The sequence below is a fragment of the Stenella coeruleoalba genome (assembly GCF_951394435.1).
Source record: "Stenella coeruleoalba genome assembly, chromosome: 4".
NCBI lineage: Eukaryota > Metazoa > Chordata > Mammalia > Artiodactyla > Delphinidae > Stenella > Stenella coeruleoalba.
The window spans coordinates 115,905,228-115,931,945 of record NC_137149.1 but is presented as its reverse complement, the minus strand read 5'-3'; the positions used below and the strand labels follow the sequence as shown (position 1 = coordinate 115,931,945).

General features: G+C 34.3%; 1 protein-coding gene across 1 annotated transcript in view; it reads right to left on the bottom strand.

The window, feature by feature from the left end:
* The window catches only part of TLL1 (tolloid like 1), a gene marked incomplete at its 3' end in the record, with an annotated part of 255,621 nt that overhangs the window by 112,932 nt on the left and 115,971 nt on the right, over positions 1-26,718 (bottom strand). The window contains exons 5-8 of the mRNA XM_079919481.1: positions 26,202-26,319; positions 18,270-18,448; positions 13,486-13,591; positions 5,589-5,713 (exon numbers count right to left, since the gene is read on the bottom strand). Coding sequence (XP_079775607.1) covers positions 5,589-5,713; positions 13,486-13,591; positions 18,270-18,448; positions 26,202-26,319 — 528 coding nt within the window. The remainder of the gene's footprint in view (positions 1-5,588; positions 5,714-13,485; positions 13,592-18,269; positions 18,449-26,201; positions 26,320-26,718) is intronic.

The window sequence follows — 26,718 nt, the reverse complement described above, 5'->3', positions numbered from 1 at the left end:
GGATTGGAAGACTTAATATTGTTAAAATGTTATCCTTACTACCCAAAGCAATCTACAGATTAAGTGCACTCCCTATCGAATTCCCAGTGGCATTTTTTGCAGAAATGGGGAGAAGTGTTTTAAAATTCATATAGAACCACAAACCCTAAATAGCCAAAACAACCTTGAGAAAAAAGAACAAAGCTGGAAGCCTCACACTTCTTGACTTCAAAACATATTACAAATCTACAGTAATTAAGAATATGGTACTGGCATAAGAGAGACTTATAGACCAATGGGACAGAATAAAGAGCCAAAAATAAACCCACACCTAAACAGTAAAATGGGATCTTCAGCAAGGGTGCCAAGACTATACAACATGGAAAGGATAGCCTCTTGCATAAATGGTGTTGGGGAAATTAGATGTACACATACAAAAGAATGAAATTGGACCCTTTTCTTTTGTTATACACAAAAATTAACTCAAAGTGGATTAAAGAGTTAAAAGGAAGACCCAAAATTGTAAAATTCCTAGAAGAAAAAACATATGTGAAAAGTTCCATAACTGTGATCTTGGCAATGACTGCGCAGATATTGGCACTAAAAGTACAGGCTTTAAAAGCAAAAATAGACAAGGGGGACTACATCAAACTAAAAAGCTTCTGTGCAGTGAAGGAAACAATCAATAGAGTGAAAAGCAATCTTCGGAATGGAAGAAAACATATGCAAATCATGCATCTCATAAGGGGTTACTATCCAAAATATATAAGGAACTCTTACAACTCAATAGCGAAAAAACAAACAAAGAACAACAGACCCCAAATAACCAAATTTTAAAATGGGCAAAGGACTTGAATAGACAGTTCAAAGAAGACATACAAATGACCAATAGATACATGAAAAAAATGCTCAACATCACTAATCATCAGGGGAATGCAAATCAAAACCACAATGAGATATCACCTCACACCTGTTAAGATGGCCATTATCAAAAAACAGGAAATAACAAGTGCTGGTGAGGATGTGGAGAAATTGGAACCACTTTAACTGTTGGTAGGAAATTAAAATGGTGCAGTCACTGTGGAAAACAGTATGAGTTTCCTCAGCTATTATAAATAGAACTACCAAATTATCCAGCAATTCTACTTCTGGATATTGATGCAAAAGAACTGAAAACAGAATCTTGAAGAAATACATACACTCACATATTCACTGAAGCATTATTCAGAGTAGCCGAGAGATAGAAACAAACTAAATGTCCATCACTGGATGAATGAATAAAGAAAATGTGGTATATACATACAATGGAATATTATTCAGCCTTAAAACAGAAAGAAATCTGTCATGTGCTAACAACATGGATAAACCCTGAGGACACTATTCTAAGTGCAATAAGCCAGTCACACACAGAAGGACAAATACTGAAGGTTTCTAAAGTAGTTAGACTCAAAGAGGTGGAAAATAAAATGGTGGTTGCCAGAGTTTGGGAGGACAGGAACAGGGAGATGCTGTTCAATAGGTATAGAGTTTCAGTTTCAGTCATGCAAGCTGGAAAAGTTCTAGAGATCTGCTGTAAAGCAATGTGTATATAGTTAACAGGACTGTATTGTGCAATTAGAAATTTGTTAATAGGACAGGTCTAATGTTATGTGTGTTTCACCAAAGTTAAAAAATAGCTAATAATAAAAAGTTCTTTATTCTATGATCCATCTCACTTTTGCATCACATGATTCTAGTGTAACTTACCTCTTCCAAGACAGAAAATTGTGTTTGAATTGTATAAATGCTACTTTGATTGTGTGTGGCTGAGAAATTATTACAAATTCTTGTGTTATTAACAATATGGTTAAATATACTGCTGATTGTATTTACATCTACAGATATTTTCCCAAGCAAATGTCTGCAACATCCACCATATATCAAAGATTGAGAATCCTTTTTCCATTTTTTTTATAAGAACACATTTATAATGTTACTAACTCTAAATAAAACAGACTATAATGTATTATATAAATCTCTTCCCCAAAAATCTTGATAAACTCTAGAGTAGGGGAAGAAATAAAACTATATCTAATCAACTTAGCACTACCTAGTTAACTTTTTCATACATCCATGGCTCCCTTAAACTTTTTTTTTTTTTTTTTTTTTTTGCGGTACGCGGGCCTCTCACTGTTGTGGCCTCTCCCGTTGCAGAGCACAGGCTCCGGACGCGCAGGCTCAGCGGCCACGGCTCACGGGCGCAGCCGCTCCGCGGCATGTGAGATCTTCCTGGACCAGGGCACGAACCCGTGTCCCCTGCATCGGCAGGCGGACTCTCAACCACTGCGCCAGCAGGGAAGCCCTCTCTTAAACTTTTATATGTAATAAATAAAATTTAGATTTAAAATTATTTTAAGATAAGGAATGTTAAAAGAAATCCCAAGTCATCTGAGCCATAATGGTGAGATTAATTACTGAAATATTTTAAAATCTATTTCAATAGTAACTCCCTAGCCAAGTTTGAATCATCTTTGAAGATGAAGCACAAATACCAACTCCAAGAAGCCTTCCTCATTCCAGGGTGCAGCTCAGTTTAGGCACCCCTCTCAGAACTGCTTTAGCATCCTTTACTGATGAGATTTACTTCCTCAACAAGTAATATTGTCTGTATAATCCCACAGATAATTGGCTATTTGTGTGTATAATCTGTGCTTCCTTCTCTGTGGCTATAATATCTGGTGCAGTACTTTTCCCATATTAAAGCAACTATTTCATTCATACAACAACTACTTATTGAGCACCTAACTTATATCTGATTCAGAATACCCTGAGGAAAAAGCCTAACTCCAATCCTAAAGATTATACTCTAATTATACTCTAATGTGGGAAATGACAAGTAAATTGATGATTATAGGAGTAAGACATAAGGCCAGAATCAAATAAAGTATTTAGCAACATGGGATTCCTGGGAGACCAGTGGGTTTTTAAGTAGGAGGTTACAAAGGAGCCAAATTCTGAATATGAGTTAGGATTTAGCCAGGAGGCAGTTAAGAGTTTTCTGGCTGGAGGAAGAAGCAAGAGGCAAGCTTACTGTAGTGTCAGGGGCTGAATGAAGTAGAGGTGAGAAACTAGGTTGTAAGGGAAATACCTAGAGAAGAGCCTGGGGGAAGAGACAGGGGAAAATCTTGAAGGAGACATTGAGAAGGAAATCAGCCTTTATCCTAAAATAAGCAGAATAAAATTTACATATTGAAAAGTCACTTGAACAGCAGTGTGGCCAGAGAACTAAAGAGATGTAAGGATGGAGGGAAGAGCTTACTTAGGAAGCATTGAAGCAATCCAGACAAAAGATGAGGATCCCTAGGATAGGGGATTCACTTCAAGAACGTGAGATCGATACCAAGAAGGCAGCAGGACTGACTAGTTGTGGGAAGTGAGGCAAAAGGAGGAAGTAAGTAAGGATGCCCTCCAGGTTGTGGTTTGGGAAGATCTATGTGTGGTACCATCAACTGAACTAAGGAATGCTTTATGGGAGAAGAATAAATGGGTCCATGAACAAGTGGGAAAATAGCTAAATTCTTTTTGCTTGTTGGCAATATATTTTAGCCAAGAATTGTACATAAGCACACATATCAAGAGTATTCTGGCTGGAATCTCAGAGCATTATATAAGGAATTAAAGAGATTAATATTTTAGGTAACTAAAAAGAACCTCATATTAATTAAAAAATAAATTTAATGTACGAGTGTTTAGAAAGTTTCTAGTATTCAAATTCCATGAACACTGAAACTGGTCCTACATCCCTACAACCACACAGATGTGCATCCATAGACGTGGATATACTGTATGTTTAACAACACTTTTAAATTTGTAAACATAGATTTGTATGTGGGTTCATGTGTGAATACACATACACTTTTATATAATAATGAACATTCTAATCCTCAGAAGCTCCTTTATTTTTAGATATTAATTTACTTTATTTTTTCCTAGTTTTATTATGTTACTTGACATTTAATTAAAGAAGATTTACTGAGAGAATATTATGTTTGACAGTTGACATAAGTATGAAGTAGTTATAAGCCAAAAGTTCATGGGACCACAGAAAAACTATATCAAGAGAAAATGCAAATAAAGACAAGAGACTGTATTAGAAGAAGAGTTCAGCTTCAGGAGTTTAGAAATTAAAAAAGAAAGTAATCCTAAAATTAGATCCAAGTAGAGAAGAATACATTTAGAAAATGAGAGTCACAAGAAAAAGAAGGCCCCCCCAAAAGAGAGAGAACAAGAGAACAAATGAATCATTTATGAAGAGAAGAAGATGCACCACCACTCACACACCCCAGAGAGGATCTCTTTCACAAGCAGATTGCTGATTACCGGGATAAAGAGAAGACAAGACCATTCTCTGCCCCATGAAGACATTTCTATATGTTAATGAGCGAATATTACACTTGTTAATGAATCAGCTAGCCCTCTCTTGTACTCTACAAAGAAAGTTTCCTGGACTGGGACCAATAATCACAGTAAACTTAGTTAATATAACTTCCCAATAATTAAATATATATATAAATAAAATTTAAGCAAAGCCTATGCAAAACTTCAATGATTAATATACCCATCTTATCTCTGAATGTCTGCACAAATTATCAGAATAGCAGCCAGTTAAAACTTTATTAGTGGGATTCCCTGGTGGCGCAGTGGTTGAGAGTCCGCCTGCCGATGCAGAGGATGTGGGTTCGTGCCCCGGTCTGGGAAGATCCCACATGCCGCAGAGCGGCTGGGCCCGTGAGCCATGGCCACTGAGCCTGTGTGTCCCGAGCCTGTGGTCCGCAATAGGAGAGGCCACAAGAGTGGCCTGTGTACCAAAAAAAAAAAAAAAAAAAAAAAAACTTTATTAGTTATTTTACCACTTGTGATCTTAGTATCTGGAACAAAAAGCGAATTCCATAGGTATTAGTTTCCATAAACAAAAAAATTTGGGAAAAGCTGTGTTAAGCATGTATCTTTTATTGTTTGTGTGTGTGTCATACATGGGCCTCTCATTGCTGTGGCCTCTCCCGTTGCGGAGCACAGACTCTGGACTTGCAGGCCCAGTGGCCATGGCTCACGTGACCAGCCGCTCCGCGGCATGGGGGATTCTCCCGGAACGGGACACGAACCGGGTCCCCTGCATCGGCAGGCAGACTCTCAACCACTGTGCCACCAGGGAAGCCCAAGCATGTATCTTTGATATAAGCTATTTCAAGAATTTTGAGTATATAGGAGGTGCATAGAGTAATAAGTATTTCCAGTTTGGAAGCAGAATCTTTTCTTTCTTGGACCAGTAAGGCATTAGTGTTTTCTTGGTACATTGTTATTAAGACCTTCCTTTAAGTGGTTGACAGTCCGCCTGCCGATGCAGGGGACACGGGTTCGTGTCCCGGTCCGGGAAGATCCCACGTGCCGCAGAGTCTGGGCCCGTGAGCCATGGCCGCTGAGCCTGCGCGTCCAGAGCCTGTGCTCCGCAACGGGAGAGGCCACAACAGTGAGAGGCCCGCGTACCGAAAAAAAAAAAAAAAATTGTGGCTTATTCATCTGTAAGAGCACTATCAGACACAATTAGCTTCTGAGTTTGGGTGGTGCAATACCTGGACATCTGTACAGCTTTCTTGCCTGTGCAATATCTCCTTTGCTTAAACGGGTTCGCTGACCAATTGCTGGACGTATGCCATTATCATCACGTGAGGGGAGAATGGTATCCAGAAACATCCCCCTGAAAAAAGTCAGAAGCAAGTCACACATAAGTCACCACATTAAAACACATATATTCCTTACAAATATGTTGTTTTTTCAAACTCAAACCAATCAAAGGAGAAATATATCAGTGTTAAGATTTAAAGAGTGTGTCAGACCTTCAAAACACTTTCATCAAAGTAGAAGAAAATTGTGTGTTAAATGTGTATGGCTAATATAAAGTCAGTGATGGCATTCACTTTTTCCTTAAAAATGTATATAATTTGTTTTTTAAAATCTAAAATTCTATATAGTCCCTATCAAGTACACTATGGTTCTTGTTTTGGTAGCTCAAGATCTAAAAACACTTAAATTACCAAGTTGTCAAACAATTCTTCCTCATAGAGATCTATTTTCTTAAGAACAGCTTATAATAAATATTTTTTAGATTACTAAACTTGTAAAAGTCAAACAAAACAAGTATGTTAATATTTTTAAATTAAACTACTAATTTAACCTAAGTATTTTTTGAAGTCAAATTATCACAGTATATGTTACAAGAACAAGGAAAAACAAAGAGTGTCAAATTTTAGTAAGTTTAAAGCAAAATAATTTTGTCACACACACATAAATACAAACACACACATATACTATACACTATATGTGTAAAAACTTCATGGTAAAATTTATAAGCAAAAAAAAAAAAAAAAACAACTAAGCAATGCACTAATAATGCTAAGCTACAGATACTGAGCTTTTTCACACCCAAGGTTGTGATACAAACTTGCTGTGCATGACTAAAAATTGTGAATATAGTAAACTAAAGATACAGTCTAATTTTGCAATGAATATTAACATTTGTAGCTCTAAAGAAAGTAACTGAGCTTAAAAGTTAAATGGATTGAGAGACTATTCTAAATGGTGAGGAAATATTGTATAAAAAGAGACACTTTTTATAAAAGTATTTTAAATTAAGAAATATAATTATGAAAAAAACAAACAAACTTTGAAACCGGGATGAATGATGGGACAGCTTCTTTCCAAAAATTTTAAATGAAAAATTGTATTTAAACTGCAGGTTACAAGAACAATATTTTAGCTCTACTTTTTCTTCCTTTAAGAAATATTTACTGGGAATTCCCTGGTGGTCTAGTGGTTAGGACTCCACGCTTCTACTGCAGGGGGTAGGGGTTTGATCCTTGGTCAGGGAACTAAGATCCTGCATGCCGTGTGGCGTGGCCAAAAAAAAAAAAAAAAATTTACTGAGCATTGTTATAGACCTATAGAACTGGATTTATAGCAGTAAATAAAAGAAACAAAAATTCCTCCCCTTAAGATTCTCACATTCTAATGGAGGGAGAAAGACTTTAACAAAGATTGTTAACTGAGATAGTGACAGATACTTTGGAGAAAAATAAGGAAGAGAAGATGGATATTGATTATCCACTGATGGGATAGCTTTTAAAAAGAGTGATCAAAGAAAAGCTCACTTGGAAGTTGACATTTTAGCCAAACATCAAGGAAGTGAAGGCGAGGTAAATGTGGTTAACTGGGAGTAGAGAGTCACAGACAGAAAGAACTTTAAGAAATACAGCAACCCTGAGATGGGAGGATGCTTTGTTTGAGTGTCAAAGTTTAACTTTTAACCTGAAGAAAACTCTTAATATGTGGATGATGGTAAACAGAGGTGTGACGTGATCTATAAGTAACTTATGACTTACCTCCCTAGCTTCTAGGTAGGAGTGGTGATCTTTAGATAAAACCCAGCTAACTCAAATAGATACTGGAAATCTTTTAAAACAAAATCTAAGTCTCTACAAAACTCAATATGTATACTACCTGAGATGAAGGTAGGGAGGGGGAACTAATCATCAAAAGTGAGAGCTTGCACACACTTAATAAAATACAACTCCAGCTAGGCCAGTGCAACTGAAGGGGATGTTGAGCTATAGGGTAGCACCGAGAAAAGTTATTCTTCAACTTTGCTGCACAAATCAACAGATACATTAAGTAGGTAAGTCCAAATTAGTGAAGTGTTACAACTTCTGCAGTACTTCAGTACTAATGGAGTATTCATTATTTTCTATTCCTATTTCGAAAAAAAAAAACCCATAGTTTTTGAAAAATTTTGTTTTTTCCAGTTTTCAAAAAAAAGATTCAATTTTAAAAGGTCAAGGACATCTTGTAGAAGATATATTCAAACTCAGGGGATAGAATGATGAATTTTGGCTCATTTAATCTACGGAGGTAATCTGCCTTCCATTTGTATGGGTGTCAGTCACCCATTCTTTTGATCTTTCTTCGTGGTCAGAAAGTTAACAATTCTCTCCTTCCACAACCAGGCCATTAAGCAATGTAGGCTCTTCCTGAACATTCTTTCAGACAGAACATAGATGGGGTCACTTACTAATCTTCATTTGTTTTACCTACATTAGAAGAGTGAATTAACTGTGCTTTTCATAAAACTTCATAAAATTTTACAATTCTCTTATTAGAAATGGGCAGTTCCAGTTTGCAAGCATGTACATTACAAATTATCTATGCATATAAAGCCCCCTATATGCAGCCCTGTTCTTCCCACAGTAAGTACCTAAATCTGCTCATGGGAAATACTGATGAAAACAACTAAAACTTTTATAGACAATCTGAGTTCAGAATAGAAGAAACTATAAAACTTCAAATACATTAACAACATGAAGGGCAAAACCCACATGTTCATCTAATTGATGCAGAAAAAGCATTTGACAAAATTCAACACACTTTCATGATAAAAGCACTCAACAAACTAGTAATAGAAGGGAACTATCTCAACATAAAAGGTCATATATGAAAAACCTACAGATAACATCACGCTCAATGAAAAACTGAAAACTTTTCATCTAAGATCGGGGAGATGGCAAGGATGTTTGCTCTCACCATTTTTATTCACATAGTATTGAAAGTCCTAGTCAGAGAAATTAGGCAAGACAAAGAGTCAAAAGGTATACATGTTGAAAAGAAAGAAGTAAAGTGATCTCTGTTTGCAGATAACACAATCTTATATGTATAAAATCCTAGTGAGTCCACCCAAAAACTATCAGAACTGATAAATGAATTCAGCAAAGTTGCAGGATACAAAATCAACACTCAAAAATCAGTTGCATTTCTATATAATAACAGTGAACAACCTGAAAAGGAAATTAAGAAAACAATTCCATTTAAAATAGCATCAAAAAGAATAAAATACTTGGGAATAAATTTAACCAAGGAAGCAAAAGACTTACACACTGAAAATTACAAAACATCACTGAAAGAAATTAAAGAAGACACAAACAAATGGAAAAACATTCTATATTTATGGATCGGATGACTTTATTTGTTAAGATGTTCACATTACTCAAAACAATCAACATAATCCCTATCAAAACCAAAATGGCATTTATTGTGGAAATACAAAAAAATAACAGTTCTAAAATTCATGTGTACTCTCTTAGGACCTTGAATAGCCAAACATATTTTGAAAAAAAAGAACAAAGGTGGAGGACTCATGCTTTCAGATTTCAAAACATATTACAAACGTTAAGTAACTAAAACAGTGTGATATTGACATAAAGACAGACCTATAGAACAATGGAATTGAACAGGAATAAAATACACCCTAGTGTATATAATGACCTTTAACAATGGTGTTAAGGGTATTGACTCAATGGGGAAAATATAATCTTTACAACAAATGATGTTGGGAAAACTGGATATCCATGTGCAAAAGAACAAAGTTAGACCCTTATCAAAGCCATATATAAAAATAACTCAAAGGAGATTAAAGACCTGAACATAAGATCCCAAATTATAAAACTCTTAGGAGAAAACATAGGGGAAAAGCTTCATGACATTGAATATGGCAATGATTTCTTGGATATGACACCAAAAGCATAGGCAACAAAAGCAAAAACAGGTAAGTGGGACTAGGCTTTTAATTAAAAATCTTGTGCACAGCAAAGGAAACAATCAAGTGAAAAGGAGAGAAAATATTTGTAAGATATATATATCTGATAAGAGACCAGAATATACAAAGAAATTCTACAGTTCAACAATAGAAAAATGGAGTAATCTGATTTAAAAATATGCAGAAGATTTGAATGGAGATTTTTTTCATTTTTTTCTAATATTTATTGGAGTATAGTTGCTTTACAATGTTGTGTTAGTTTCTACTGTACAGTAAAGTGAATCAACTATACATATACATACATCCCCTCTTTTTTGGATTTCCTTCCCATTTAGGTCACCGCAGAGCACTGAGTAGAGTTCCCTGTGCTACACAGTAGGTTCTCATTTGTTATCTACTTTATACATAGTATCAATAGTGTATATATGTCAATCCTCATCTTCCAATTCATCATACCCTCCTCCTTCTCCCTTGGTATCTATATGTTTGTTCTCTACGTCCGTGTATCTATTTCTGCTTCGCAAATAAGATCATCTACACCATTTTTTTAAGATTCCATGTATATGCGTTAATATACAATATTTGTTTTTCTCTTTCTGACTTACCTCATTCTGTATGACAGTCTCTAGGTCCATCAACATCTCTACATATGACCCAATTTCTTTCCTTTTTATGGTTGAGTAATATTCCATTGTATATATGTATCACATCTTCTTTATCCATTCCTCTGTTGATGGACATTTAGGTTACTTCCATGTCCTGTCTACTGTAAATAGTGCTGCAATGAACACTGGGGTGCATGTGCCTTTTTGAATTATGATTTTCTCTGAGTATATGCCCAGTAGTGGGATTGCTGGGTCATATGGTAGTTCTACTTTTAGTTTTTTAAGGAACCTCATACTGTTCTCCATAGTGGTTGCATCAAATTTCATTCCCAGCAACAGTGCAAGAGGGTTCCCATTTCTCCACATGCTCACCAGCATTTATTGTTTGTAGATTTAAAAAATAAATAAATTTATTTGTTTTATTTTATTTATTTTATGTCTGGCTGCATTGGGTCTTCGTTGCTGCATGTGGGCTTTTCTCTGGTTGCTGCGAGTGGGGGCTACTCTTCATTGTGGTGCACAGGCTCCTCATTGTGGTGGCTTCTCTTGTTGGGAGCATGGGCTCTAGGTGTGTGGGCTTCAGTAGTTGTGGCACACGGGCTCAGTAGTTGTGGCTCATGGGCTCTAGAGTGCAGCCTCAGTAGTTGTGGTGCACGGGCTTGGCTGCTCTGTGGCATGTGGGATCTTCCCGGACCAGGGCTCGAATCCATGTCTCCTGCATTGGTAGGCGGATCCTTAACTACTGAGCCACCAGGGAAGCCCTGTTTGTAGATTTTTTGACGATGGCCATTCTGACTGGTGTGAGGTGATACCTCATTGTAGTTTTGATTTGCATTTCTCTAGTAATTGGTGACATTGATGGCCAAGCATATAAAAATATGCTCAACATCACTAATTATCAGAGAAATGCAAATCAAAACCATAATGAGACATCACATCATACCCATTAGGATGACTACTATCAAAAAATTAAAAAACAAAACAGAAAAGAACACATGTTGGTGAGGATATGGAGAAATTGGAACACTTATGCACTGTTGATGGGATTGTGAAATAGTGCAGCATCTAAGAAAAAAATTATGGAGGTTCTTCAAAAAATTAAACATATAGTTCAGCAATCCCACTTACTTCTGTGTATATATCCAAAAGAATGGAAAACAGGATCTGGAAGAGATATTTGTATACCCATGTTCATGGCAGCACTATTCACAGTAGCCAAGAGGTGAAAGCAACTCAGATGTCCATCAACAAATGAATGAATAAACAAAATGTGGTATATGCATCCAATGGACTATTATTCAGCCTTAAAAAGGAAGGAAATTCTGTTACATGCTACAACATAGATGAACCTAAAGAATTTTATGCTAGGTGAAATAAACCAGTCACAAAAAGACAAATACTGTGTGATTCTACTTGGTATCTAAAGTAGCCAAATTCATAGACACAGAAAGTGGAAAGGTGGTCCAGAGGCTGGCAGTGGGGCGGGGGGAGAGAGGAGAGTTTTTGTTTAATGGGTATAGGGTTTCAGTTTTTCAAGATGAAAAGTTTCTGGACATCTGTTTCACAACAATGTGAATGTACTTAATACTACTAAATTGTACACTTAAAATTAGATGATACAGTATATTTGATATTGAGGTTTCTTTACCACAATAATAAAAAAAAATCAAATACTTTGGAGGTGGTGGCTGAGAGCTGTGTGAAATGTTTCCTCTCATGAAATTCAGAAAAAAAAATAATGTGAATTGGATCAATTCTTCTAACAGGTAGATACAGTTACTTTCACTATAGGAATATAAGTTTATTTGGGAAAAGTGAATAGGTAAATTTTGAAACAATAAGAGAAAATAATATTTCAAGGCTAGTTGTCATGCAACTCCAAAGTTAGGTGTAGGGGGTGATAAATTGCAAGAACCTCGTGGTTTATGGAAAAGCAACAATTTAAAGACATGAAAGGAGTACAGAAGAAGGGAAAATGTATGTTTCAAACTTTGGTATAGGTTCATTGTCTACCAGGGACAGAAATAATAAATTACCTTTTCCATTCTCCAGTACCTGCTCTATTCCAAAGAATCTAAACTCAGTTTATTTCTAACTAATATAACTCAACAGTATAAGAGAAGCACTTTGGCTAAACTGGTACCCCAATCCTCATTTTTCACATGTTTCTAAATAAAACTCAATTCCAAGCATGAAAACAAAGCTTTACAATTCTTTAAGATTAATTTCAGGCCAAGTTTATGGATGTATTTCTGCTAAAACTTCAATTCAATTCAAAAAACAATAAGTATTTGGGTAGTCATTATATTTGAACGATTATATACTTCAGAATAAAATGATTTTTAAAATATAGTTAACACTCAATTATGTTAATAATAAAGTTTGGTCATAAAGAAGCATAATTTAAATATTTATCCAAGTGTTAAGAATTTGTTTACACCCTTCTCTACTTATTACCACACATTTTTTTTAAAAACAGGGAATTAACTTGAATTTACTGTCTTCTTCCTGATCCTTCCTTTAAACATAGACATTAATGAATTGTGAAATGGGCATGGTGATCAGAAAAGAATGAGTGGAATGGATATGACTGTAAAATGGGTATAAAATGGGAAAAAGATATGACTTCAGTGGTTTTAACAGTTTCAGATTCCTTACCTGGAAACCATTGCCTTGATGACATCTTGTTTAGAGTGAAATAGATCAAAACCCAAATTTATTACACTCTTAAAAATTAGCATTCAGTCACTAATGAAATAATTTTAAGGTTAATAACTGGAAAGTATATGAAGTAAAATATCTTCCTAAAATGTTCTCTGAGAATTATTTTACTATAGCATATTTCAAGTGAAATTAGTACTTGAGCAACAGAAAATACACAATAAAAACACAAGTCACATGGGAGTATAACATTCCAACTCAACAACTGAGCTTGCTATTTGACTTGAAATGCCTAATTTTCATTAATAGTGCTTTGCCAATTTAACACGCAGATTGGTTTGATAATCATTTTAATTGAACTTTTTTAAGATTTAAGAATATTAAATAATTCGAAAAATTTTAATTTTTACTTAGAATCTATTTATTTGATAGGAAATGTGAAAATGTGTTTTTAAAATCTCAAATGCCTGTTGTTGGCTATAAACACCAATCAAGTATATTTTGTACTTTATGACAGCGATATTTGAAAGTGGTTCTAGTTCTAATGTTAAGCCTAGTTTTGTGAGGAGCCACACAGAGGAAAGGAATTAGAAGTCAAAAGGTATAACCTGAGACTCCAACCTTGAGAAGGTGTTCCTGGCATAGTGCATGATACTGTCAAAATCATATCTTTCTCCAAGCGAGTTCACTTCTCCAGGCTCCATCTTCAGAAAATTGTACTCTTGACCTAAGAATTAGGCACAGAAAGCATTTCAGAAGCCTCTTAACAGACAGAAAAGAGAACAGAAGAGCCCTTCCTGCCTCTATCTGCTCTCTACCAAATGCCGATCGCTGATCTTCACGACGTTGTATTTAAACACTAACACTCAGGTACTCGCAAAAGGGTACATCCAGTGCCAATGCTTGCACTTGAATATCATCCTGAAAGAGTAATATTGAATTTAATTAATAAGTTAATTTTGGCAAAAAGATAGATTACCAAAAGCATGCTTTGGATTTGTTTTCTTTGTATACTCTTTTACCGTCTCTAAATATTTGTTTCTTTAAAACTACTGGGTTTTTTTTTAACAATATTGTGATTATAAAAAGTTACATTTTTACTTAATAAGTCTCCCACCTCTCTCTTATGACTATACTTGCCAAGACCAAAAAAAAAAAACCAACTTCCTATTTGTGTTAGATTCTATGAAACACTGGAAAAAATATAAAAACTATATTTGTATGTACACAGAACATTGCAGGTGTTTGCTATGTGACTTTGTCACTAAAGATAAAACCACAGCAACTGAAACAAGATTCTCTTTGGTGAAAATGAGGCTCTACTTGGAGGGCTTTTTTGGTCAAAAGAATATGTTTCAGAACATACTTTTTCATTTTTTACTTTTCACGACTGCTATTTTAACTTCTGGACATCTTCATGTTAATAGATTTCTCAACTGCCTGTTTGTATCTGTATTGTAATATTATTTCTTGAAATTTGAAAATAACATAGTGTTAAATGTGTAGGTCTACATCAATGGTTCCAGAGGCAGAGTATTTCCCCAGAGTTTAGGTTTCAGTGATTCATTTTTCACAATTTCAGCAGCCAAAGATGGCTGCTTTTATAGCTCATTTTGAAACATCAAAGTGTAAAGTTGAGTTATTAGGCTTCCAAATTCAAGGCTGGAGTTTAAAAAACAACTATTATTGTACAACACTTATGTAACTATTTTAATTTTATTCCAACTGCTGTATTACTACTGAATATAAAAATATTACATTAAAAATTTCCCAAAAAGCAATAAAAAAACTGAGTAATGCCACAGAGTATAATATCTTTCCTACATGTGATAAGGAAGTCTGATATACTCACTTGAGCATTAAAGATAAAACAATCAGCGTGAAGTTACAGAACCCAAGTCCCAGAGTAAAGTGTTTCAATCCACCTTACAATGAATTCACACAATGAATAGTTTTCAATGAACTAAGCACACCATATAGTAAAATACACGTTCCAAAAATCTCTGGTTTATCTGTCTGTATTACAACTATTCTCGGGAAATACCCTGCATTATCTTCAACCTTTGATAGAAGTAACTGCTAAAAACTCTCTTCTTCATTAAACATGGTAAGTATATTTTAGTACAACCAATTCTAAGGTGAGATTTTTATAAAGCTGTGGGGCTGATTTTTTAATATTAATCTATAATCCACTGGAGATTTCAAATTTCAAGCACAATATGTGAGTATACTCTCTAATTAAAGCAAAATGTTTCATAAAAATTTCTGAAAGTGGAACATGAAGCAACTTCAGTAATACATTTTGATGTATATAACTGAGCAGTTACCATGTATGTGACATAGTGTTTTGTGCTAGTTAAAAAGAACACAGCCATACTTGGTCCAAATAAAGAAAAGTAGACATTTCATAACAGAAGAGAGGAGGATCAGAGATACAGAGCACCAGTGGAACTCCCTAAACAATTTTTTAAAAAATGACAACCTCCTTCTTGAAGGCATGTTCTAAAGTGGATTAAAGTAATCCAATCTTTGTACCAAATTGGCTCCTATCATAGTCACTAATTTTGCATATAAATGCAGCTGAAGTCCACACTTATTAGATGTTGCCTTAGAATAACACTTGATCTAAAATTTCTGAGCCAAAGTAAGTCACAAATTTGCTGAAGATTATTCTCCAATATGAATTTTTCATACTAGAATTACCTTGCTATAGTATGGTCAGCCTTCAGTATCTGCAGGGGACTGGTTCCAGCAAGCCCTTGGATACCAAAATCTGTGGATGTTTAAGTCCCTTATATAAAATGGTTTAGTACAATGAATAAGAAATTTCGATTCAGAGGTTGGTTGAATCCACGGATACAAAACCCTATGAATATGGAGGGCCAACTGTCCATACATACAAATGACTGCAAGTGAGTGAGAAAAGTGAGAATAATCATATGTTGAGAATATCCTTGAATCCAAACAAGGTATGACAAAATGTGCATGGAGTTCCAAATACTCAGGACATCTCATGAAATAAATTGTTGTTTTCTATTAGATTGAATGTTGACTCAAAATATGAGTCAACATTATGAGTCATATTGACTCAAAAATATGAAAAGCCATAAATTGTTTAGCACTGTGTTAAGTATTATACATTTACATACTATTTATACATTTCTGCTTGTTTTAGCTACATAAATTTATGTTGAACCAGAGTCCTATTTTTAAGAACAAGAATCATTCTTGGAAGTTACTTCCTTTATAAGTTATTTTGTCCACTTAATAGAGGAAACTTAGTAACTGTGGTTGATAGAAAACTTTTCATTTAGTTGGTAGTTGGAGTAATTTTCAGAAATATTTTCTCTTTGTCTCCCAATGATATAAAGTATAAGATGAATCTTGATAGCTGGTCAGTCATTAGAGTCTTCTATATTGGGAGTATAGATGTCATTTACTTCTCTTTCAACACTACAGATTACTTATTTATTCTTGAAGTGATCTCTTCCCTGTAACATCACATTCATTGATTTTTCTCCTACTTCTTAGACCAAACTTTCTTAATCTTTTGAGAGATATTCTACAAAATGTTGCTTAAATATTGGTGTTCCCCATATTCTACCCACAATCTTACTTTCTTCTTCCTCCAATATTTTCCTAGACAGTGAAATCCACTAACAAATTTCTATCTCTAGATATCTTAAAGTCTAGACTCACCTTTCCTTTGTCTACTAAATATCTCCACTTGGACCATCTAAAGGCTTCTCAAACTCAAGGATATGCTAAATGAAATTATTTATCTTTCTTCCTCTTAAAAATATGTTGCTTTATCCATATTTCTTAGTTCATTTGATGGTGCCACCATTCACCCTGTTGCCTAAAAATAAAATCTTGAAGATTTGCTTTCACATGATGTCTCTCTTAAAATATTTTTGAAAGATTATTCCTCTCCTTCTTCTTGGCCTACACCACCCTAACTGAGGACTTAGTCATCTCTTATAAACGACTTATTTAAGTTTCTAATAGGTTTCCCTGATGTCACGTTCATCCTCTCCACCCCCATATCCCCATTCTCAGTTAATAATCCCTACAGCTGAAATAATTCTTTTTTTAAATCTGAACTTGCTCTGCTTTCAATCCTTTGATTATTCTCCAGTAGCTAGAGGATAAAATCTAAATTTCTTAGCTTCAGATAGAAAATCCCTATGATCTAATCTCCCTTGGTAATTACCAACTAGTCTCTCATTTGTAACTTACCATGCAGCCATTTGGGAAAATAAAAATGATTCAATTATCTGTAATTGTAGCTTTGATCATGATGCTTTTATTTTTTTTCCAGTTAGAAATTCCATCACTCTTCTGGGCACTTAGAACCCCTTTACTTCTAAATTTCAGTTCCTTTGTGACGTCTCCCTTGACTCGCAAGGCACATTTTGTCACACCTTGCTTGAACTGGATTGTATTCTCAATATAACACTGTTCTCACTCGCTTGCAATCGTTTGTATACATGGATATACATACACTAAGCTCTGTAATTTTCATGAAGTATCTCCAACATCTAATAGTGCCTCGATAAATAACTGGCAGCAAATATGCTATGAACAAATAAATAGAGCAATGCTGTAAATCACAGGAAATTCTAAGGAATTAAATGTTTGTAACTTAAAACTGGCCATGAATAAGGAAATAAGGACACATTTCTGCTTTGCTTCTGCTTGAAATACACACAACTTTCTAAGACAATTCTAAACAACAGGATTTTTCTTCTGGCAATTGAAATGTACTTATCTTTATGAATTATGAAAGGTAAAACAAATGAAAAACTAAATGAGGTGATTATCACACATCAACTGTTGGAGAAAATTAAATTTTAATTATATATTAACTATTGAACTACTGAAACTATTGAAAACATTCTTAAGAATTTGTCTTTAGTGTAGTTCAGGGGAAATCTCAAGAAAATATTTGGACTATCCTGGAAATGACTCACCTCCCTGGAATTTTCTCCAGAAATTGTCCCTGATATAATATAGATTTGTATGGCAGCAGCACATTTTGTGGCAAACCCTGGACCCTTTTTAAAAGCCAACAACGTAAATTATAGAATTAAGTATAGAAAATACTTTTTAAAAATTTATTAATATTAATTTATGTTTTAATAGCCTACACCCATTCTTGGAAAGCACCGAAGTTTGGATATAAAATAGCTAAATCTTAAGAAAAAAAGCAAGCCTAAAAAATGCATAAGATCATTTGATCTGCAGGAAAAAATTAACAACATAGCAGCTATTTTTAAATCAAGCAAAATGTTGATCTACAATATCAACAAAATCAGTTCACATTTTTTAAGAAGTTAAATAGTACAATACATTTAAAAGATATTTAGTCAACCTTAAACCCAACACATTCTGAAGCCTCTCACCTGGCTGGATGTTTTCTCTTATGATAGTTACATGATTATCTCGATCTGGTCGTGTGTGTTCATGCCAAAAGCCTATCACATGGCCCAATTCATGAACAACAATTCCAAATTTATCACAGTTCTTGCCAATAGAGATAGCCTGAGGTCCATTTCCACGCCGACCTACATAGGAGCAGCATCTGGAATAAAGTAGAAAGTGTAGATGGTGGTGGACAGGGAGATTCTGAGTGAATTACAGTAGGGTGAAACTTTTGTAATGAACTGTAAAGTCCAACACATTCAGAGGCAGAACAGTTTTTCATTAATAAATATTTCATTAATAAAAATTTCTAGTAATCCTGGTAGATTTATGTACAAGTCCCCAAACAATCTATTGAAGTGCCTTTGTACTAATTCATATATTAGAAGATGTGCCTTAAATAATTTTTAGGAGTATTCAGAAGATAAATCAGAAAATAAAATACTTATGATGATGATTAATGGCTATTATACATATAGTTAAACTCAAGACATCAACTCACATGTATTTCTAATACAATTTTTTATCCTCAAAACCCATTTAGGTAACCACTTTGTCAATATGGTTATCTAACAATAATCCATTATTTCAGTATTAAAAATAAAAACAAAGTTTATTTTTCCTCTTTGAGAAAAACAATTAAGTTTGTGAAAAATGTTGGTTAATTAAAAAAGGAATTACTTTTCCTCTTCATGGGAGAATTTTTTTAAAGAAGAGAACTTTTAAGAGAAGTCAATCAAGGAAAATTAGTTTCAAAAGGTGAATTATCTAGGGTTAATGGTTGACTGGTGAAGGAAAATCAACAACTGGTAGAATTATGAGACTGTGTCAAATGGTCAGGCAAATGTTTAGTGTGATAGTCCATTTCACCTTCTGAAAGAATCTCTTGGACTTTCAGAATGTGAAGCATGCAAAGCATCTTCCTGCAAATTTTCTTCAATTTATTGATATTTATACATATTCAGTGATGCTTTTCTACCCAAAATATAGATATTCCATTTATTCATTTTGTGTGTGTGGGCATACATGCATGTGTGTCAGTGTGCATGAGAGAGTGTGCACACACATGCAAGGGTTGACACATACGGACACACTTTAAAATAAGCTTTAAATGGTATAATAATATGGTAACTACAATCATAGTTATAAATAAAATTACACTTAAAACTTCAAAATTTAGGGTTTACATTAAAATAGCTTATCTAAGAGCCACCCCTCTAGACAGCAATAGAGGGCAGTAAATAACTGGTCTTGAATAGATGGGAATCATAATGTGCCGGACACTGAACATCTTTTCTAATTTATTAAGTTAAAAGAGGAAATTGCGCAAAATTAATTGCCCAAAATTTTAAAATGCATTTCACTAATTTCACTTTTCAGAGTAAGCACATTTTTCATTCCAATTATTTCTGTAGGCTTTAAATGCCAGTTAGAAAAAGTAATTCAGCTTATTATTTATGAGTCTATTAGAGTTAATTAAGTTTAATAAATCAGTAAAAGAAAGAAAAGTGAGGTAACTGGTAGGGAAAAAAATCAGGGAATTGTATTTTTGCTCTCAGGTAGATTTTTTTTACCATGACTTTTAAATTTATACATACATAGTTATTTATTACATACTGAAATAGTAAAGTATTAGGTGTAGCAAAACTCAAAATTTGCAAATTTTGGAGAGATTTAAACTGAAATATTTGCTACCATAAAGCAATAGTGATGAAAGTGAAATATCTGAGGATTATACAGCAACTAAATTACCCACACTGAATCATTTTTGCTGGTTATATTCAGAGAAAAAACTACTTTGCAAAACAAAATCCAGGAGATAGTCAAGCAATGTGGTTGATTCTTTTAATCTAAAACACCTTTTATTAGCATAATTTTACCTATAACAATTTCCAATAAATAAGATGGGGTTTCATAATGGAAAGCAAAAATACATTTCACACTGGCTTTTACAATGGTCCTGTGAAGAAAAATGTGGTGGTTTGATTTCTGAAATACTACAGGTCCAGGAATGGAAGAATTCTAGATGCTCAAATGACTAAATAGCTAAATATATGCACATACAATTATGTATGGAATGACAGGTTAATATGCACAGTTTATTTTTAATATGCACAGTTTATAAAAACATGGTTTTAACATGTCTGAGTTTCTTTCTAATTCCATCCAGGTTTGAGGCCATTTTCTTGTACATGGCTTTTGATTTTCTGTTTCAAATTTGAGTGCTGCTTTTAAAGCTTGGCCATTATAAGCCCTACCTGTCCTCTCAAGAAAATATTTTACCAATTTTAGAGAAGCCTCACTAAGCCATAGAGAGTAAGAAGGTAATCCAAAACCCACTATTCCCTACTTTGGCCTCGGATTGGTGGAGCAAAACCTATACGCACAAAGAAAGTTGCCTGTAAGCTTTATGCCCTCCCCACAGCAGTCTTTTCTCAGCATAAAGATATGTTTTAAATGTAAACTCAGATTACTCCACTTCTTTACTCAATATTCTCCAATGACAATATTGTGTCAATATTCAAAAGTATTCATTACCCCTCTCTAGGAGATAATTATACATCCCTACCCTACTGTTGCTGGGTTTAGTCATGTGACTTGCTCTGGACAATGTCATGTGAGCAAAAACTGTGTCATTTCTGGAGAGAATCTTTAAGTGCAAATATGGTTGACCATATTGTTTCTATTCTTTCTGCTACAGCTGCAAGGTTCCAAAAAGAGGCTTCTCCATCAGACTGGACACCATAGTGACGACTCTGGAGTGAGCTACAGCTGACCAGTGGCGGATATATAGTAAGAGTAAGGAGTAAGTGTTTGTTGCTCTAGCTCCTGGGATTTGGGAGTTGTTTGTTACCACGTCATAAATTGCCTAAGCTGACTGACACAGTCTCGCTATTTTGCTCAGAGGAAAATCAAATCACTTATTAAAAAAAACTATAAGATCTTACACAATCTTCACACACAAATATCTTATCATATAGATATTGTCTCTTATTATCATCCCTGTCACTCCACTCGAGCCATGAAGTTTCCTTGTTGTGCCCTGAGCATGCAGAAATACTCTTGCCTCAGAGTCTTTTTACTGTCTATTTTCTCTGTCAGAAACTCTGTTTCCCAGATATACATATGGCTTGTTTCCTCCTCTTTCAAGTTCTGTGCAAATGTCCTTCCATCCCACTTACACTACTTTCCTTTTTGTCCTAGAATTTATTGTCTATTAAAACATTTTATATTTCATTTATCTTTGCAGGGTTTTTGCCTCCCCACTTAGAATGTAAGCTTTTGGTGGGCAGAAAGTGTACCTGTTTTGCTCATGCTATAATGCTAGCTCCTAGAATACAGTCTGGCACATAACAGAACTCAATAGTTACAGAGAACATATTGGTGGTTGCCAGAGGTGGGGACTAAGGGTGGGTGAAATGGATCAAAGGGGGTCAAAATGTACAGACTTCCAGTTACACAATAAGCAATTTCTGAGGCTGTAATGTGCAGCACGGTGACTAAAGTTAATACCATATCATATATTTTAAAGTTGCTAAGAGAGTAGATCTCAAAAGTTCTCATCACAAGAAAAAAAAAATGTGTAACTAAGTATGATGATGGATATTAACTAAACTTATTGTGGTGATCACTTCACAATATGTACAAGTCTAAAATCATCATGTTATACACCTAAAACACTATGTTGTATGTCAATTATATCTCAATAAAACTGGAAAAATTTTGAAAAATAAAAAGTCAAAAATTTTAATAAATAAATACTTATTGAAAGAACAAATCTCCTAAGTGCAGGACACAGCTAACTCTAGTAATTAACAGCAAGCATCCAAAGAAGTGGTGGAAATGCTCAAGGTGAGGGGTTCAACATGCTCTTGCTTTAGCAAGGAGACTCCTCCTTCAGCCTGGCTCTCCACTTTTTCTATTAGTATAATTCTATAAATTCCTTTAAAAAACTATTTTTTCTGCTTAAGTTAGCCAGTCTCTGTTGCTTGAGAACAAGAATCCTGGCTAGCACACTTCCTCTGCCTAACTATAACATCCTTGCAGAGAGAAAACAACTTACATTCAATTTTATAGTCCCCAAAGTTAGTATAGTAAGTGGCACAAAATGAGAATTCAATAGGAAAGGATGAATAAGTGACTACTATTACAGTCTGAATAATTAAACTGACAAAAGTTAAATACAATTAAAGCATATGAAACCTAGAAAATAAGTTAACTCTACGTTTGTTTGTTTGATTGTTTTTTAGTAATCATTAAAAATCAGCATATAATAGATGAAGGTAATAAATTCAGTTACATAAATCTCTGACTTACAAAGAATAAAATCAAACAACTTCTATTATTAAATGGTCTCACATTTTGCTGTTTATAATTAATAATCTTGTAAAATAAATAAATGCCACTGAAGCTAATAGACATTCATTGAAAATTATGTATAGCTCAGTTCAAACCTTTTGTCAATAATGAGGGTTAAAGCTTATGTCCACTGCAGATGAAGCAAAGATATCATATACCTAAAAACATGCATACAGATATATATAAACATAATGTACGATTATAATACAACTTAAAAATAAGAAATACACTAGAGCTAAATGGCAAAAAGGTCTGATTTCTACTTTTTGTGTTTTAAAATTTTATTATTTTCCCACCTATCAAAGGCCTGATATGGAACTAGACACCCAATAAATATATATTGAATAAAAATTGACTGTAGCAGAATAAGATGGGAAATATAATGCTCTAAATGATATAGGTGATTCCATATTTAATAATTCCTCCCATAAATATGGAGATTATTTTAGCTTTTATTTTTAAAAATTGCAAGAGCTACAAGTTGTCTGACTTAGTGGGTAAACTCAATGAAAGTGATGATAATGATAAGGAGTAATAAGACACATTTGCCTTCTAGATTAAAGCTAGAAACAGAACTGATAAATGTTGTCATCCATATCAATGGCACCACCTTAAAGGTTCTCCATATTCTATGGATATTTATACTAGGTATTGCTAAATGTGATACATTATATGCCACAGCTCTTATAGGAGAAAAGACTCAATACTAAATCCAATAGAGTGTTAAATGTTTGACTCAAAATATATCTTATTCCAGATGGCTTTCACTATTTTGTGTAATACCAACTGTCAAACTCTTTAATAATTTAAATTGATTTTTATGAGATATAGATGCAGCATTATCATAGCAAGAATGATGAAATAACCATAATTTCATGAAATTGTGGCCAATAATGGTAATTTCAAATGAAATTTAGAAGTCACAAAATGATTAGAATGATTAGCAGGCCAATGATCAAGTTTCATAAAAAGTATCATCCTTCCTATCACTGAAAAAATAATACAGGGCAAACTTTGAACTGGAAAATGAGCACCAAAACAAATCACCAAAATGCGACACTACTACTATAACAGTCACAAATAAACTCGAGTCCAATTTCAGGAATGTAACTACAGATTTAAGTACCTTGGGGAAAGTCATAACTTCAGTTTTCACATCTCTAAATTGATGAAGTACATGTTCTTCAACCCCCTTCGAATTCTTACATTTTTTAATCTCAGGATTACACAAAATGTACTTTAGCTGACATGTAAATTGTTGGTACTTTCCTGATCACCTCCCTATAATGCCATGTGCTGTGTGTCATGAGGGACACAGAGGTAAGCTCCCTGCTCTCATCATTGATGAAGGTAGACATTTGAACCAACAGTGGAAATGGAGCTATTATAGCTATTGTAGAGCAAAGTCCCACTGCAGGCAGCTCAAAAATGGGTGAGCATGAAATATGTGAAAGATTTCCACTGATGAAAAAGGAAAGTAAAGGCATTCAAGCAACTAAAACATCACAAAAACAAACATGAAGGAATGATAGTGAATGGGGAAAAATAGTTTAGCAGGATAAAACAAGTGAAATCGAAAACTTTGAAAAGAGCCAAATTAATAAAAGAAAATGAGTATAATATGAATTTGTTACAAACAGAATTTGAGCAATAAAATAATAAGTGATTGGTTCTTTGCATGTATTTACAGAATTGAAGGGTGGGTAAAGAAAAGATGTATTGATTTGAATACATTATATATTTAGAAATACGTAATCTGAGCTATATCCACTCCTATTAGATAATCAGAAGGAAGGAAGGACAGTCTAGATTTGGACCTTAAAAGGTCCTTAATATTTAAAAATATTAAATACATATAAAGAATTAGTTGGGACTTCAAATGTAACCAAAACTTATCAAGAGTAAGTAATTAGAGTAACTTAGAAGAAAACTTTGCTTAAATAAGTCAGCTAAAAAAATTATGGTACTATCAAAATATATAGAAAAATAATAATGTATAATTTTTCCTAATGTCACTTAAGTAGGGCCAAAATTAAAACTCATTACTTTTTAAGTTAAGTTAAATGTTCTAGGAAAATATGGTAGAACAAAGCCAGATGATGTAATGCCCCCAATACCTAGTGAAATATATACTTCCTCCACCCTGAAAATATGTGTCATTAGGGCATGAACTATTTCCTCCAAAGGAATTATGCATTTATTTTTACTTCTCTATGTGAACTATAATAGAGGGTATTCAAATACTTATAGTTGATTAGAGATAATTCCTCTTTATAGAAGAATTTCAGCTAATAAATGTAGAAGGAATAAAAGAAAAGAACAACATGAGAAAATGACTATTTTGCAATGATGGGAACTTACAATTGAGGGACCTGGCTGTCACCATTTGAATCCACTGATCAATCACAGTATCACTAAAGTGGTAGGTCCAGGCATATGTGCCTCTTGATGTGATGCAGTGTAAAGTAGACAGCACACCCTATCAAGTATTCTTAGCAAACAAACAAACAAAAATGGAAACAATTTAAATACTCAAATATTTAAATATAAGTTCCAACTAACTGGAAATATAGGGAGAAAAAATTTGAAAGTTTTCACAATGAAAAGTCTTTTAAAGTACACAGCATTGCTTGGAGAACTGCTGTTACTGTAACTTGGCTAGATTATGGGATTTGTGGAGAGAAGTGGTGGCAGCAGAAGCAGCAGATGGAAGCTGTGGTAAGTTCATGGCATTCCTTAAATGTTACATCCAAGCATCTAGGTTTTATTCTCAGGCTAGCATTTCCCAGAATGTGTTCTGGAATACTGATATATATTCTTCACTATTAACAGGGTGAGATGGGTGTTCCCTTTTTAAAATAAGTTTAGGGAACACTGTACTCTATATTTCTTTCAATTGGTTGAATATTAGTAAGGTTTAGCACACTGCTTGTAGAAATACCTATTGAAATTTAACACAGCATTTTCACAACTTATAGAATAGTTTATTTTGAAGAGAGTATTATTATCCTGTAAGAAGCAAATCTAGAAAATATCACTGTAGGAGGAAACACTGAGGAATCTCAAAAAGTGTAGTATTTTGCTCTGAAGAGTATTTTTTGAAGGTAATTCTAGTGGCAGTGAATTGGTTAGGCAAGACTGGAGAGCAGTAGGAGTACAGCCGGTGTGAGGGGATAAAGACATGAATGGACCAGGGGACTGACATGGGATAAAAGTGGAAACCATAAGACATAGTGGATATCAACAGAAATATTTCTGTTGATATCACTAAAAATTCAATCACTAAAAACAATACTGAGGTTTCTAACTCAGGTTAGTGGGATGTTGGCAATGCTACCATATAGTTAGAACAGAAGGAAAGGCAGCTGTGGTGGTGGAGGATGCACAGAGGTCTGTGATCAAAGAGTATATTTATTTAATATATAATATTCTCTTATGTAAAATTCATACTTTCTCATGGGCAAAATACTAAGCAAATATTAAAAAGTGAATCTTACCTATGGATTTTTTTTTCCCTTCTAAATTTACTTAAGTCATTCCCTGGTTCTACTTACCCACAAGGCCTATATGTGAATACAATGTAACTCTCTTCATCCCCTCTTTCAATGAAAGTCACACATGTGTGCTTTTCCCAGTGCCTCATGGCCTGCTTGAACATGGCTCGCTGGCTGCCTGGAAAAATGGCATGACATTAATAAAACAGTGGGCTCTTCCAACCCAGGTCTGGCTGCACAGGTCAGACAACACCTCTATCATCAACCAGAGAATACTCGCTCTGACCACTGCAGTGAGCCACTCTTGAGAGTGGACACTGCCTTCATAATCAGTAGGCTTGAGCTTACTGTCTCTACAAGTATGTGTGTACAAGGCTCTGTGAACGAGACATACATTATTCCTGTCAGCTGAAATCAGCTTCCAGATTTAATGGGTACATTTGAAATTCAATTTAAAAACCAGAATAGTTCTTTAGATTCTTAGAACTCAAGACTAAATACATTTTTAAATTTCAAGACACACTAACTGACAACTCAGGTGAATGGAATATTTCTCATGTTTCATTTAATACTATAT